Source organism: Suillus discolor, assembly GCF_016758755.1.
Source record: "Suillus discolor strain FC423 chromosome Unknown F5147scaffold_77, whole genome shotgun sequence".
In the NCBI taxonomy this organism is placed as follows: domain Eukaryota; kingdom Fungi; phylum Basidiomycota; class Agaricomycetes; order Boletales; family Suillaceae; genus Suillus; species Suillus discolor.
The window spans coordinates 141,808-154,545 of record NW_024541324.1 but is presented as its reverse complement, the minus strand read 5'-3'; the positions used below and the strand labels follow the sequence as shown (position 1 = coordinate 154,545).

The 12,738-nt window shown below is 48.5% G+C and overlaps 4 protein-coding genes across 4 annotated transcripts; 2 read left to right on the top strand and 2 right to left on the bottom strand.

Moving 5' to 3' along the window:
- Window positions 1-2,832: 2,832 nt before the first annotated feature.
- Window positions 2,833-3,723, top strand: F5147DRAFT_719424 (uncharacterized protein). Its single transcript, XM_041438747.1, is given in 4 exon segments — window positions 2,833-2,906; window positions 2,960-3,232; window positions 3,245-3,264; window positions 3,321-3,723. The coding sequence occupies 4 exon segments, from the start codon at window positions 2,880-2,882 to the stop codon at window positions 3,688-3,690; spliced, it is 690 nt and encodes a 229-aa protein (XP_041287681.1). The 5' UTR covers window positions 2,833-2,879; the 3' UTR covers window positions 3,691-3,723.
- Window positions 3,724-4,022: 299 nt separating this feature from the next.
- Window positions 4,023-5,288, bottom strand: F5147DRAFT_719417 (uncharacterized protein). Its single transcript, XM_041438746.1, has 3 exons — window positions 4,980-5,288; window positions 4,649-4,916; window positions 4,023-4,595 (listed from the first exon to the last, which is right to left on the bottom strand). Exons 1-3 carry the CDS (start codon window positions 5,046-5,048, stop codon window positions 4,099-4,101), a joined length of 834 nt encoding a protein of 277 aa, XP_041287680.1. The 5' UTR covers window positions 5,049-5,288; the 3' UTR covers window positions 4,023-4,098.
- Window positions 5,289-7,203: 1,915 nt separating this feature from the next.
- Window positions 7,204-9,216, top strand: F5147DRAFT_642249 (major facilitator superfamily domain-containing protein; the record flags this gene model as incomplete). Its single annotated transcript, XM_041433080.1, has 9 exons — window positions 7,204-7,440; window positions 7,492-7,522; window positions 7,572-7,679; window positions 7,732-7,845; window positions 7,902-8,105; window positions 8,156-8,306; window positions 8,363-8,512; window positions 8,571-8,789; window positions 8,844-9,216. The coding sequence occupies 9 exons, from the start codon at window positions 7,204-7,206 to the stop codon at window positions 9,214-9,216; spliced, it is 1,587 nt and encodes a 528-aa protein (XP_041287679.1).
- A 2,822-nt stretch (window positions 9,217-12,038) lies between these two features.
- Window positions 12,039-12,343, bottom strand: F5147DRAFT_719401 (uncharacterized protein). Its single transcript, XM_041438745.1, has one exon. It carries the CDS (start codon window positions 12,272-12,274, stop codon window positions 12,053-12,055), a length of 222 nt encoding a protein of 73 aa, XP_041287678.1. The 5' UTR covers window positions 12,275-12,343; the 3' UTR covers window positions 12,039-12,052.
- Between the last annotated feature and the right edge of the window lie 395 nt (window positions 12,344-12,738).

Below are 12,738 nucleotides of genomic sequence, written 5' to 3'. Positions count from 1 at the left end.
CGAGGACAGACAATGGGACGGCCTTGTGCTGGGCAGTACTGCAGGTGAGAAAGAGAGCCAGAAGGGGGCTCAAATGTTTTGCGATCATAGTGGAGCTGTGTCGGAAATGAGCAAGGAAATGAAATAACAGATGTCAATACATCATAACATTGGTCAGAAGCCAACCAATATAATTTGATGTCTGAAAGACAAGAAGAGACGATAACACAGACACCTTGTTGTGAGTCACCACAATCGACTCGCCGTCAAACTACACACAATCTGCAAACAGTAAGTGCACGAACAAACAACGGCCTCGGCGCTCACAAAAGCCCAGAACATAAGTCTCCTGGGGATTCAAAGCACGACAGATGAAATTCAGGGCATGAAGTTTTAAGCGCAGCATAGTAAATCATTGGGGCAATCCGAGGTGGTATGGGCAACCGCATGCGGTAGACAACAACGTTCGTCAAGCACACGAGCGATGCGGCACGTGAATTTGTAGACTTGAACATCACACACTGCAGGAAAGGATAAGCCAATGCACATAGGAGAGAACAGAGTCTAGAGACCCCACGAAAAAGCAACAACAGCGACAATTGCAACACTCAACAGCACGGAGAAAAGAAAAAGATGCCACAGCTTGATATTTGTGTCATGCTTATTCATTAACATTACGAGCATGTATATGGGGATTAATTAATAATTGCGAACTCATCGATGGTCATGGCATTAGGCTTTGGTTGAGCCTTATGTAATACAAGCGGCGACCCTCGATTGGCACATGTTATTTCATTTCAAAAGCAAACTATCTTTCTCCTCATTTACTCCTGAAAATAAGCGCGCGGAACAATGTAGTATAGTGCTCTATTCACTTCTCACCAAATTTACAGTACTACTAACGCTTGTCCTGTGTATTTATCGTGCTTTTGGAAATCCATATCAAAACTGTGGCTTTTGTGAGTGCTTTGAGATATGCAGTGCACTTGTTATAACCATCCTTCAGGAATATATTCAACTTTTTCTTTCCAAACGAGACAGAAAATCAAAATCATTCAAATTGGCCAGGTCCACTGTTGAGTTTTGGGGACCTCATACCCTACTATGACCATTCAGGTATGCCATTTAAGACCCATTCTCCTTATGAACTCAGGTTTAATGAGTAGAACAGGCAATACAATAGCTTATCTCTCGGCCTGTGTGCCGACCACTCAACCCTCGCATGTATTTGCACAAACCGTCTCAAATGCTCCATCCCTCCCTCGACACATGAGACACGCCGGCGTACCCGAAGTGCTAGTCCTTCTGCAACCCGAGCAAAACAAAGTACCAAGTTCGGTTCCTACCATTTCTTTGTCTCACCCGGGAGTATCTTCTGTCAATCCAGACTATTGTATTTGGCTTAAAAATCCTGCAAGTACATAGAATATAGAATATGAGCCGGTAACACTGAATACAGGCACCATGCACCACCACATTTCTCTTCCTCAGAGGCCATATGTGCTTGCACACCTGTCGAATGAGGTTGCTGACTCTGCAGCATGCTGGCCACCATCAGCCCATCTTCCTTCCTGGTTGTGAGTCGCCCTTCTTGGGTACTCGGACTTCGCACTCTAGAAGGAATACGAAGCTCAGGCTCAGTCTGAGCGATGTGTAGATGAAAGTCAGTTGTAACCACTTCCTTACAGCTTTAATGAATGTCTTCGAAGGTCTCGCACATGCTTGGACAATGTCTTGTTGCTTGTTCCTTTGGCAGTAAGATAGACAAGCCACTACCGACGAGTCGCGACTGTGATACTAAGGACAGCAAGGCTATATGGAAAGCCGGTTGTTATTTTTACCCACCCGTCGGACGAGGTTGCTGACTTTGTGCATCTTCAGGTGCCGGGAAATGCAGCCTGCCGGAATGTCCAGCTTGTTACAGGGATCTGTAACACCTACTAGAGCCCCAGCTCTCCCTACGCCTGCCCCCGCTCTGCTAGACTCCCCGCGCGGCGGTGCGCCGCCTGCGCCTAGAAAGACAGCGGTCTGGACCGCTATGACCCCGCCCCCTGGCGCTATGACCCCGCCCCTGGCCTAGACGGCCTTGTACCTGATCCATGGAGGCTGTACGCCTCATGGACACCCTAGATCAGCGCATGTATACAGCATGTCGCTTCATGAAGATCCGGAGCGCCCTAGGCGCCTCATGTATGAAGACCCGGAGCGCTTCTATGCGCCTCCTGTTGATTGCGCAGTCGCACTTGGCGCTGCATGTATGATCAGAGGTTAAGCCTCATGTATACTATCTCTCCTCATGTCTGGTTATCTTAGATTACCGATATACTATAGATTACAGACTGAGCTAGAATAACCTATAGCTAAACCCTATAAGAGTAGATACATTGTTGTAGATTAACTTCACTTTAATCTACTAGGTTCTACCAAGAACTTGCTCATCTAGGCCTACCAGCTTCCTTGTGTGAGACCGCACTTCAAAGTCGCCCCCATACGACTTTGCACGTATCCGCTAGCCCTGCATCTCGACGAGCGCCGTCTTACCGAGATCGCCGGAGGAATCCTTGACGTTCCGTCAAGGCCAGACCACGCTCAGCTTCAGTAGACTCACTTGAGTCGTCGCTGAGAAGACCTATCCTAGTTTGCACACGCCGACCTACAGTCGACGTAACACAGCTGGGCGCGACGTTACGATCAAATCATTGTATCTTACATCGGGTCCTCACTCGGATCGGCAGTATTTATTTATCCACCCCCTTTTGATTTTCAAATCACAGTTCATCGAAATGTTATGATCAACCCGACCAAACAACTTTCTCTCTCTATATAATGTACAGTGTTCGAACGACTCATTTCAATCCAACCACAGCCAACAAATCATCTCTCCTGTTGAATACACAATCATGGTTTTCTATGCATATGTCAAACAGGTACCAAAATCCATTCTTCGTTGTCTGCGATGTCGTGCTAAATTGCTGTTCAGATCACGGACAACGTGACCTATCGATATGTGATTACCTTTGCTAGCCGTGAAGTTGCGGATGAGTGGTGGCGTGCCGTGTCCACTTCCGCCGTCACTAGTTTCGTGACTAGCGTTCAGCGTGTCAACGCCCAGTTCTACACCCATAACGTGGGTGTGGCAAACGCCGCAGACTCCCTCACCACGACTGGGGTTGCGACCCAATTCCTCGGCAAGGTGTTTTTCACCTTCCTGAATGACTTAGGTGGTCGCGGCTTGAGCATCATCCCACCGCTCAAAGATTTTGCTGACCACATCAGCAGAAACTCGTAAGTCAGTTCCTTGCAGGATGTTCTGCATTTTTCTGATAGCTGTCCTACCAAAGTTTCTTCATTCGCTCTAAAGTCGCTCCTTACGACTATTGGTACTATCCCCCATCGTCTAACGCAACGAACGCGGTGTATGTTTCACGCACCGAACACACTCGCTTCACCGTTAGTCGCACCGCCAGCGGTAGTGCAGGGACCGTCATAATTGGCTCTGACAATATCGTTATCACGTTGACCACCGTTGATCTGTCGGTCAACGTCAATGCCACCACTGATCAGGTGTTCCTTTCACTTGCTCCTCTGTCGGGGTTGACTCTCAGTACCCTTTTCACCAACTTCACTGTTGGGCCTTCCTTGTTTGTGGACGGTGAGAATGTGAAGGAGCTCCTCTACACGGATAAAGGAGAAGAGTGGGAACTCGCTTGAACTGCTATCATTTGACACAAAGTTGTCATGTACCCGGTACCGTTATAGTCTCCCATAGATAGCCGAAGGTGTCCTGTTAGTAACGCTATGAATTTTCTGTTGATCGCCTGCAATTACGTGTACCACTGCTACCTGGCTTTGAGATAGACTGGTGACCAGTCCGTCGATGAGATGCCCTGGCTACGCCACTCGTCTGTGGTTGTACAAGCCAGGTTGGTCCCGAGCCTAGATTTGAGATGTGTGAATCCCTTTGGCATCGACCTCTCTACCAACTGGACTCAGACAAATTTGTACACATTCATTAGACATTTTTTGTGACTGATAATCAAAATCAGATTTCTTTCAAATACTACTAGGCTGGTATCTGGTTAGTACTGCGAGAGACTCTCTTCAGCGTTGTGCTGTCATCTAAAGTCTTGGCACTTCTGTTAAGAACCTGCCGTCACATACAACCTCTGCTATCGGCAACTCCGGGGCTATATACGGCCAAACACTGTCGCTAACCTGCCCGGGATCCCTACTACAACACGCGCTAAGATTGTTAGCTTCGCCGGCAACCAGCTTCGTGTTGCTTAGGCTAAGTGTATGAGTGTTGGAATTGTAATGGACGTCGGCCACGTAGATCTGTCCACCCTCCCAAGGCATGCCTGGCTGTTTCCATAACTGCCACGAGAGCTTATCACCAGAAGGGGAAAATATCGGTGCTGTGGCATAGAACTCACTTTCTGCGTTCTCGGTGGAAACCAAGGGCGTGACAGTGGCAGCTGAGGAGTTGACGACACAAAGAGAATTGCGCACGGTACGCGGCGTGTCGTTGGTATGGTCTTGTAAAATAGCGACGAGTAGATCTGTGTGGACTGGGTGTACACAGAAATATGCGTAGCGATAAAGCTTGTTTGGATCCTCTGCGCAGGGAGCGTAAGTACGGCGTTATAGTCCGAAGAATGTACCTAGGCACCTGGAGTGATTGGTTTGATATTCCTGTCTTTCGCGGCATAGATACGGAAGTCCGTGAAGTTTGAAGAGTACACAGTCCCATTATAAGCAATTGCAGAACCTGCAAGATATTCATGAACGCGCGTGCGCGCATTGAAGTCCTTGCCGAAGACTTCCTTTTGAGTCTTGTTGCTCATGAGCACGCATCGACCACCCTCCGATGCACGCTGTTCGATGTGGTAGATATCCTCTGTGACTGGATCTGCAAAGATGGTGGTCAAAGCGACACTCTAAAGTCACCAGGTAGATTAGTTTGAAATGCCGAGCGATTGGAGTTCATGTGAAAAACGTACATCTTGAGCAACAGCATCGGCTGTGATGTGAGACTCGCAAAGGTCATATGATGCGTATGTCTGAGCCATAGTATGATAAAACGTTAAGACAGTCAGTCGATGGGATGGTTGTGTGGGAGTAAGGTTGAAGAGAGGGAGTGGGAGTGGGAGTTATATACCAACGAAGGCTTGAGCTTGGGTATTAGTTGTAATATTTATGGTACACGCACCGTGCACGTTTCAGCATTTCTGTCACCTGAGTTCTGACCTGACCGTTTTGGAACACGTCGATCATTTTGCACGATGAACCTCTCGCCTTTGCGCGTACGTGATGTTTGGATCAAAGGCTCTTGACAAACAACTACTCTTGATCGGGAAACGATTCTGCAATTTCAAATTCTTCTTATGTAAGCTCACCAAGCTGTGTCTGGTAACTGGTTGATCACAACTCGACCAGCGCATGCAGTAGTAGCAGCATTCCCTTTGCATTTTGACATCGCAATTCAAGAATTCAACATCTCACCAAATCCACCTGGCGTAAGTTACTGGTCTACGAACATTCACTCATATCTGTTTCTCTGAGAAACTACGATGTTTGCGCAAACAGAGACAACGAATCATTGGGCTATTTCGACTCATACGTGGTATGACTACCCAAACTTGAACAGGTCGACGTTCGCGACTCAGTACTCAATAGATGCATAGGCGACAACTTAATACGGTGGCCGTTTCATGCAAAACAATAACATCAATCTGATAGATCGTAGGGCACACCAGGTACCCCAACGTGATGATGGCATACCATTCACCGTTGGATAGAACCTGAGAGGAGGGGACTTACCCGGACGATAGCTTTACTCGGGCCTTCGAAATGTCGTGACTCAGGTTAATAAAACTGGGTCAAGTATGGAGTAAGTACTTAATTTGCTCCACCGACTCGACCATGTAGACTAATTTGACTCTGTTGATTGACACGTTAGTTAGGGTGACGGCGGCCAAGTTCCCTCACCGATATGGTACTAAATCGTAGACTTCAATAGTATATACTCAAAACACCTTGGGTCCCGAGAAGAAGACCGTCCTCATAGCTGCAGCATTCCCGGCTGAACAAAAATAAAGGCATTAGGATTGATTAGGAACAACTTTAACAACATACAATGCGTAGGCCGCATAGACCACTGACACCTCTGATGGGGCCCCTGACTGTCTGCAACACTACAAGCCCCTGACCTAGCACACGAAGGGAATGCGGTTAACGGAAATGAAGCGTTGGAGGTTAAGATTATGATTTGGAGCGAGGCTTTCCACTGACATCTGCGGCCTGTTGACGATGACGTCATGATCACACCTTGCACAGCGGGATGTGGACGTTGTAACTTGTGTCACCTTGCAGTGCTTTGAAAATTGTGTCAAGAAGTGGCGATTCTTGGCACAATTGCCTCCAACCCATAGCGCTACTTCCAGCCACTGAAATTCGGAACTGAGAGTTCACGTCCAGTTGGTCTGGGCCTTTACTGCGGGATTTAACTTCTTTCAACATATCTCGTAGATCGAAATGTAAGTTCGGGTAAGACTCATGCCACATTCTTCCGAGCTCGAACTCACCCCTAAAGGATGAGCGATTTTCCGTCCACCATGAGGCTTATCGCCGTAGCCGTGCGGTTTGTTGTTTTGTACATATGAAGTGGTAATGTGACCAAGAATCGGAGCGTCACAATCCTGGGGCTGAATTTATTCTGCTGAGGCGAAGTACCCCAATTGTGACATTGGTAGTGTGACGAGGGAACAAAAGCTTGAATAGTACAATGGCTCATACCAAAGTCATTCCTTCACACTAACCAATGCAATGAGTCTGTGCTCGAGTCCCGTTTGTGTACATGGCCATCACAATCTGCATTATGATGGTTAGGTATACAAATTTCCCGGGATGGTACAAGGATTTCCGGGAAATCCACTGTCAGTCAAACATGATGCAAGTCGTACGTCCCGGCCAAGTCTCTTTGAAAATATTTTACACAAGTTCATATTACACATGAATTCACGTACTCACATGAGCAGAGGAGATCTTCGCTGGTGTTGAGATGCGTTGAGATGCGTCACAGTGTGTCTGATTCACGTTGGTCATGGAGATATCTCTTATAATATGGAGCCATTCATCCGTTTTGACAGAGGGTTTCCCAACCTCTCCTTCATCCGCTGGTGACCTGGTCGCTCCTGAACTGACAAATTCCAGTATCTTATTTAGATGCCGCCACCCCAGCCTCTCTCCCCGGCTGAAACGCCAGTTCATGATGAACTTTCACTTACTCGCAGATTAATTTTATTGTTTATGTTCTGTCTCGCCCAATTCTTAGATGCCTTCAGCAACTCAGCTCTCTTCTCCGCAATCCCTGTACTCGAAGTATCCATGGGTATGACTGAAAGTCAATCCACTTGGATCATGAGCGCATTCCAGTTGACCTTTGCATCTTTTCTGCTCATCGTGCGTGCTCATCCCATTGATTATGACCTTGCACTTCAACCCATTGTTTAGAGCGGCCGCATTAGCGACGTATACAACCCAAGTCAGTACTATGCCGCACCAGTCAGATAGCGACATTAATGGGCTCATAGAAACTGGGTTCATTGGGGGTGTATTTGGTCTTGGTGTCATCTCGTTGTGCGCTGGATTTGTTGATGATACCATTCCGCTCATCATTCTCAGAGCGTTGACTGGAATAGGTAAACATTCCCGCCCGTCTGATGGTTTTGGCTGACGAAGATCGCTTCTCAGCTTCTGCGATGACAATCCCCTCTGCCCTGGCACTCTTGGTCAAAGTATTTCCCGAACCGCTTGAACAAGCTCGCGCAATAGGAACATTTGGAGGCTGCTCCTGCGTCGCTACCTGTAAGAATATCCCCTAGCTGATGGTCCATGACTAACTTCATGGTCCCGTTCCATAGCCCTCGGTCTCATGATTGGTGCAATGTTTGTCCAATGGGCATCTTACCATTGGGTGTTCTGGTTTATACCCATCGTGGCTATGCCAACGGCTCTGGCGTGTGCCTTCATCATACCGCCAGAAATTGCAAACACAAAAGACAATCTTGAGCCTGCGGCAGCAAAATGGAAAAGTCTCGACTTACTCGGCGTGACCATCCTAACTGGTATGAATTCTCAGCATGCTCCGCTTCCCACCCCTCACGAGCTTCGACAGTTGCCTTGATTTTGTTCATCTTCGCTGTAACATCCGGCTCCACTGATGGCTGGGCATCTGCAGCAGTGCTTGTCCCGCTAATCGTATCAATCATGATGGTTATCGGGTTTTTCTGCTGGGAAACACGCATACATGTGGATAAAGCTGCAATGTATGTCATCAAGGATGCTCGCACCTACCACCAATCATCGGCTGATCTTGTACCAGACCACCCCGGACATGGTTTTACCCCAATTTCTCCATTCTTTTTGCCGTGGCGCTCTTGCCATACCTTTGGTGGTTCACAGTGTTCATGATATTTACCATCCTGTGGCAAAACGTATTTGAGTGGTCTGCAATATCATCGGCTGTACACATGTAAGGTCTCGACTGTCACTGCATGTTTCCCGTCATTCAGACTGTTTTAACTTACTAGGCTCCCGCTCGGTGTCGCAGCTTTTGTTATGAGTTTCACCGGATCGCTCTCTCGGATCTTCAGTCCGAAATGGATTATTCTGACGGGCCTGTCTTTTGGCATGGTTGCGACCGTATTGATGGCGCTTGGCGGGGGAAACCCTGAGGACTATTGGCCATACATATTCCCAGCTTTATCTCTAGGGAGCGCAGGGTTCATGCTGACCTATACGCACACAAAGTAAGTCCAAATTGTCGTGGTTTCATTAACACGTTCCAATCGCTGGAATTACAGCATTGCCATATTTCAAGCCGCACCTTCGTCCATGGCAGGCACAGTCGGTGCCATCTTTAACGGCGCTCTTCAATTTGGATCAGCAATTGGTCTCGCTGCTGCCAGCTCAATAGAGTCATCCGTGGAGGCCAACCATGGGGGCTCGCATGAGTATAAAGGACGAGCCGCAGTATTTTGGTTCCTCTTGACAGTTGCCTCTATTCTGTTCATTTCAGTATCGATATGCTATGACCGCAGTACGGACCACAAACCCCAACCAGAACACGGCGACCCCGGACATCCTGCTCGCCGGAGCACGGACTCTGACGAAAAGCTCAACGACGCGAACGGGACCATGATCGAAAAAGCCGACCTAGCCAATCTGCCGGTGTAGGTTCTTTTTGCCTTTAGATGACCATGACACGTTTCTTTTTTACTATTTCCCCGTTAACGACCATACCGTGACGACTTGCAGGGTAGACGTGTTTTTTTATCTCATTATTAGAGGTAGGGTAGACTTCATGCTGTATTTTTTGTTAGGCCCGCTACCCATCTGGCCATGGGTACATCAATCGACTGTATCGCACATGTGTGAGAGACATACGATTGATGTACTGATCAGATCACAGATAGGATTTGACGCCGAAACTTGGGTTGACCGGGTTGGATGCTGTTTGGTGGCCATGATTTCCTTTCAGAGCTAGTATTCAGATTGGTTAAGCACGATTGATTACTTAATTTGGCCACACGAGGCTGTCTGCTTGGTTCCAGACACTGACTAATTTAGTTTGGTGACCCTCTATGCCTTTCGACGCTGCGTGTTCGTGTAAGGTGAAAGGTGAATTCAAGGTTGCTTGGATACAGGAAATTTCAATGGGAGCTAACGTGTAATGTTTGTATGACGCATGCATACATGAGTCACACGAGCGTTTTCACAATTCCCACTCAGGTAATGTTACGTGTTGTGATATTTGAAGAGTTTTGCTGATGAGAGGTTGGGTATACAAATTTCCCGTGATGGTGCAAGGATTTCAGGGAAACTCACCGTAAGTCAAACATGATGCGAGCCGTACGTTTCTCCCTCAATGGCCCAATCTCTTCAAAAATAAGCTCATACTACACATGAATTCACGTACTCACATGAGTAGGCTAGAGGAGATCTTCGCTGGTGTTGACATGCGTCACAGTGCCAATCAGTAAACCGGTGAGTTCTTGGTGGGGATTATGCTGATTATGGTGCTTTTACATAGTCATATATTGCATTATATTCCAATGTGACGAAAACCCTTCCTACATATAACGATAACTTCTCACAGGTTCTCTGATGCCGCCGGCCGGCCCCCGCCCGCCCGTGTGTCTGATTCACGTTGGTCATGGAGATACCTCTTATCGTCAGAATTTTAATTCCTCTTACGAAAACGTTCCTTTTGATGAGACGAACAAAACTACTATAAGAGGGATTTTCAATCTGATCAAATTTGATGGAGATACAATTTTCGTCGGCAGTCAGATTTAGTGCTGCCGTGGTCCGGTTCGGTCCGGTTCGGAGGGTCCTAGACGAGAACCAAGAACCGGACCATCGGTTCGGTTCTACAAAATGTCCGAACCCAGAACCGGACCATAGAGAACCGTTCTCTATGGTCCGGTTCGGTTTTTTGGGGGTCCGAACCCGAACCGAACCAAAAAAAAAACTGTAAGAGCACGCAAAAAAACATTGACAAAGTACTAAGTAGTATACATGTTGAGTAACTAATCTAATAACATGGCTGCTCCCCCCCAATTACCATGCGCGAGAGGTATCAGGAGAGTGATTGTGATAACGAGGGGTTGACACAACCAGAAATAGGAAAGCGGCAGCGAAGGATGGCGATCATGAGCATGGGTCGAGGATGGCGGCGAGCAGCAGCAGGAGATGGCAGTGAGCAGCAGCGTGAGATGGTGGCGAGCGCAGGTACCATATACAAATAATAAATTTATTAGACACTGAAACAATAAAACACCATGACGCACCTTTGCAGCTGAGAGAACTCCCCATCTAGAGTCGAGTCTACATGCGCTGCGCGTTTGCGCATGGTGCTGGTGGCATTGGATGTGCTAAGCGGGAGGTGTTACAGGGATCTGTAACGCCTACTAGAGCCCCAGCTCTCCCTACGCCTGCCCCCGCTCTGCTAGACTCCCCGCGCGGCGGTGCGCCGCCTGCGCCTAGACAGACAGCGGTCTGGACCGCTATGACCCCGCCCCCTGGCGCTATGACCCCGCCCCTGGCCTAGACGGCCTTGTACCTGTTCCATGGAGGCTGTACGCCTCATGTACGCCTCATGGACACCCTAGATCAGCGCATGTATACCACATGTCGCTTCATGAAGATCCGGAGCGCGCTTGGCGCTTCCTGTACCTATGCGCAGCTGCCCTTGGCGCAGCATGCTTGATCAGAGGTTAAGCCTCATGTATGCTATCTCTCCTCATGTCTAGTTATCTTAGATTACCGATATACTATAGATTACAGACTGAGCTAGAATACCTATAGCTAAACCCTATAAGAGTAGATACATTGTCGTAGATTAACTCTACTAGGTTCATCCCCAGAACTTGCTCATCTAAGCCTACCAGCTTCCTTGTGTGAGACCGCACTTCTAAGTCGCCCCCATACGACTTAGCACGTATCCGCTAGCCCTGCATCTCGACGAGCGCCATCTTACCGAGATCGCCGGAGGAATCCTTGACGTTCCGTCAAGGCCAGACCACGCTCAGCTTCAGTAGACTCACTCGAGTCGTCGCTGAGAAGACCCATCCTAGTTCGCACACGCCGACCTACAGTCGACGTAACAGGAGGATGCTGAAGGTAGTGAGAGGGCGCTGAACTTGTCAACTTGATGGCGGGAGGGCTCCAAAGGTAGCGAGAGGGTGCCAAAGGAAGTGAGAGGGTACTGGGAGTTGGGTTGGCACGAGAGGTTCGATCCAAAATATGATGCGACCGGTGGGAACGTTACACATACTTGAGCTCCACAAAGCATGCCAGAGAGAACTCACTGAGTAGCCCAAAACTCGAATGAGACCATTGCGCCACCAAGAGCTACATTCCAGAAAACGGGACCAACTTTCCCGGTGGTGTTGTCAACATGTGGCGTGTCCCGTACATGGGTGGCGTGTCCCGTACATGGAGTGCCAACTTGTTGGCCTAGCAGAGCGCATTCAGTTGTGAGAATATGCAATGAGACATGCATATCGATTCACCTTTGGATCCGAAAGTAGGTCATCGAGGCAGGCTGTGAGAGACGGAGGGTGAGAGACAGCGGGGTGAGAGACAGTGGGCGAGAGCAGCCAGCGGGTGTGTGAGACAGTGAGCAAGAGACAGTGGGTGAGTGAGACACGGCGAGCGAGCCAGCAAAAGCCAGCCAGAAAGAACAGCAAGCGAGTGAGAGGGGATGCGGTGAGGTGGCGGGCATCAACATAGGCGCAGGTGGTGTGGCGTGTGATGGGTCGTGCGCTGGTAGCGATGGGTGCTGGCCCTCGAGGGAGCCATCAGCATTCAGAGCACAAATACACACCTCTGCAGCATAGCGCGAGACACAATCCCTCCAAAATCCACCTTGACCGCGCCTAACACATCCACCTCCAGTAAAAGGTAGTCTTGCGCAGTGTTGTAGCCAGTCCTCAATGAATAGAACCTCCTGTTATAGAGGTGAGCGGGTGAGAGACTTGAGAGTTTAATTAGTTAGTGCTTACCTTCGAAAAGGCTAAATGTAGCTTGATTAATCAACAACGTGAATCCCAAAGACGACAGTTGTCGAAGTGGAAGTGGATAAGGGTTCAGAATGGTTCGGGAAGGCCGAACCAAAACTGGACCGTTTGGGAAGATCTAGAACCGAGAACCGTTTTCCGGTCCGGTTCTGGCTGGCGCGAGAACCATGGACCG

Coding starts and splice junctions, on each gene's coding strand:
- F5147DRAFT_719424 (XM_041438747.1), top strand. CDS start 2,880: ATGGTTTTCTATGCATATGTCAAACAG. Junction 2,907..2,959: donor TCTATGCATATGTCAAACAG/GTACCAAAATCC, acceptor ATTGCTGTTCAG/ATCACGGACAACGTGACCTA. Junction 3,265..3,320: donor GACCACATCAGCAGAAACTC/GTAAGTCAGTTC, acceptor GTCCTACCAAAG/TTTCTTCATTCGCTCTAAAG.
- F5147DRAFT_719417 (XM_041438746.1), bottom strand. CDS start 5,048: ATGGCTCAGACATACGCATCATATGACCTTTGCGAGTCTCACATCACA. Junction 4,917..4,979: donor CCGATGCTGTTGCTCAAGAT/GTACGTTTTTCA, acceptor TGGTGACTTTAG/AGTGTCGCTTTGACCACCAT. Junction 4,596..4,648: donor TATCAAACCAATCACTCCAG/GTGCCTAGGTAC, acceptor CTCCCTGCGCAG/AGGATCCAAACAAGCTTTAT.
- F5147DRAFT_719401 (XM_041438745.1), bottom strand. CDS start 12,274: ATGTTGATGCCCGCCACCTCACCGCATCCCCTCTCACTCGCTTGCTGT.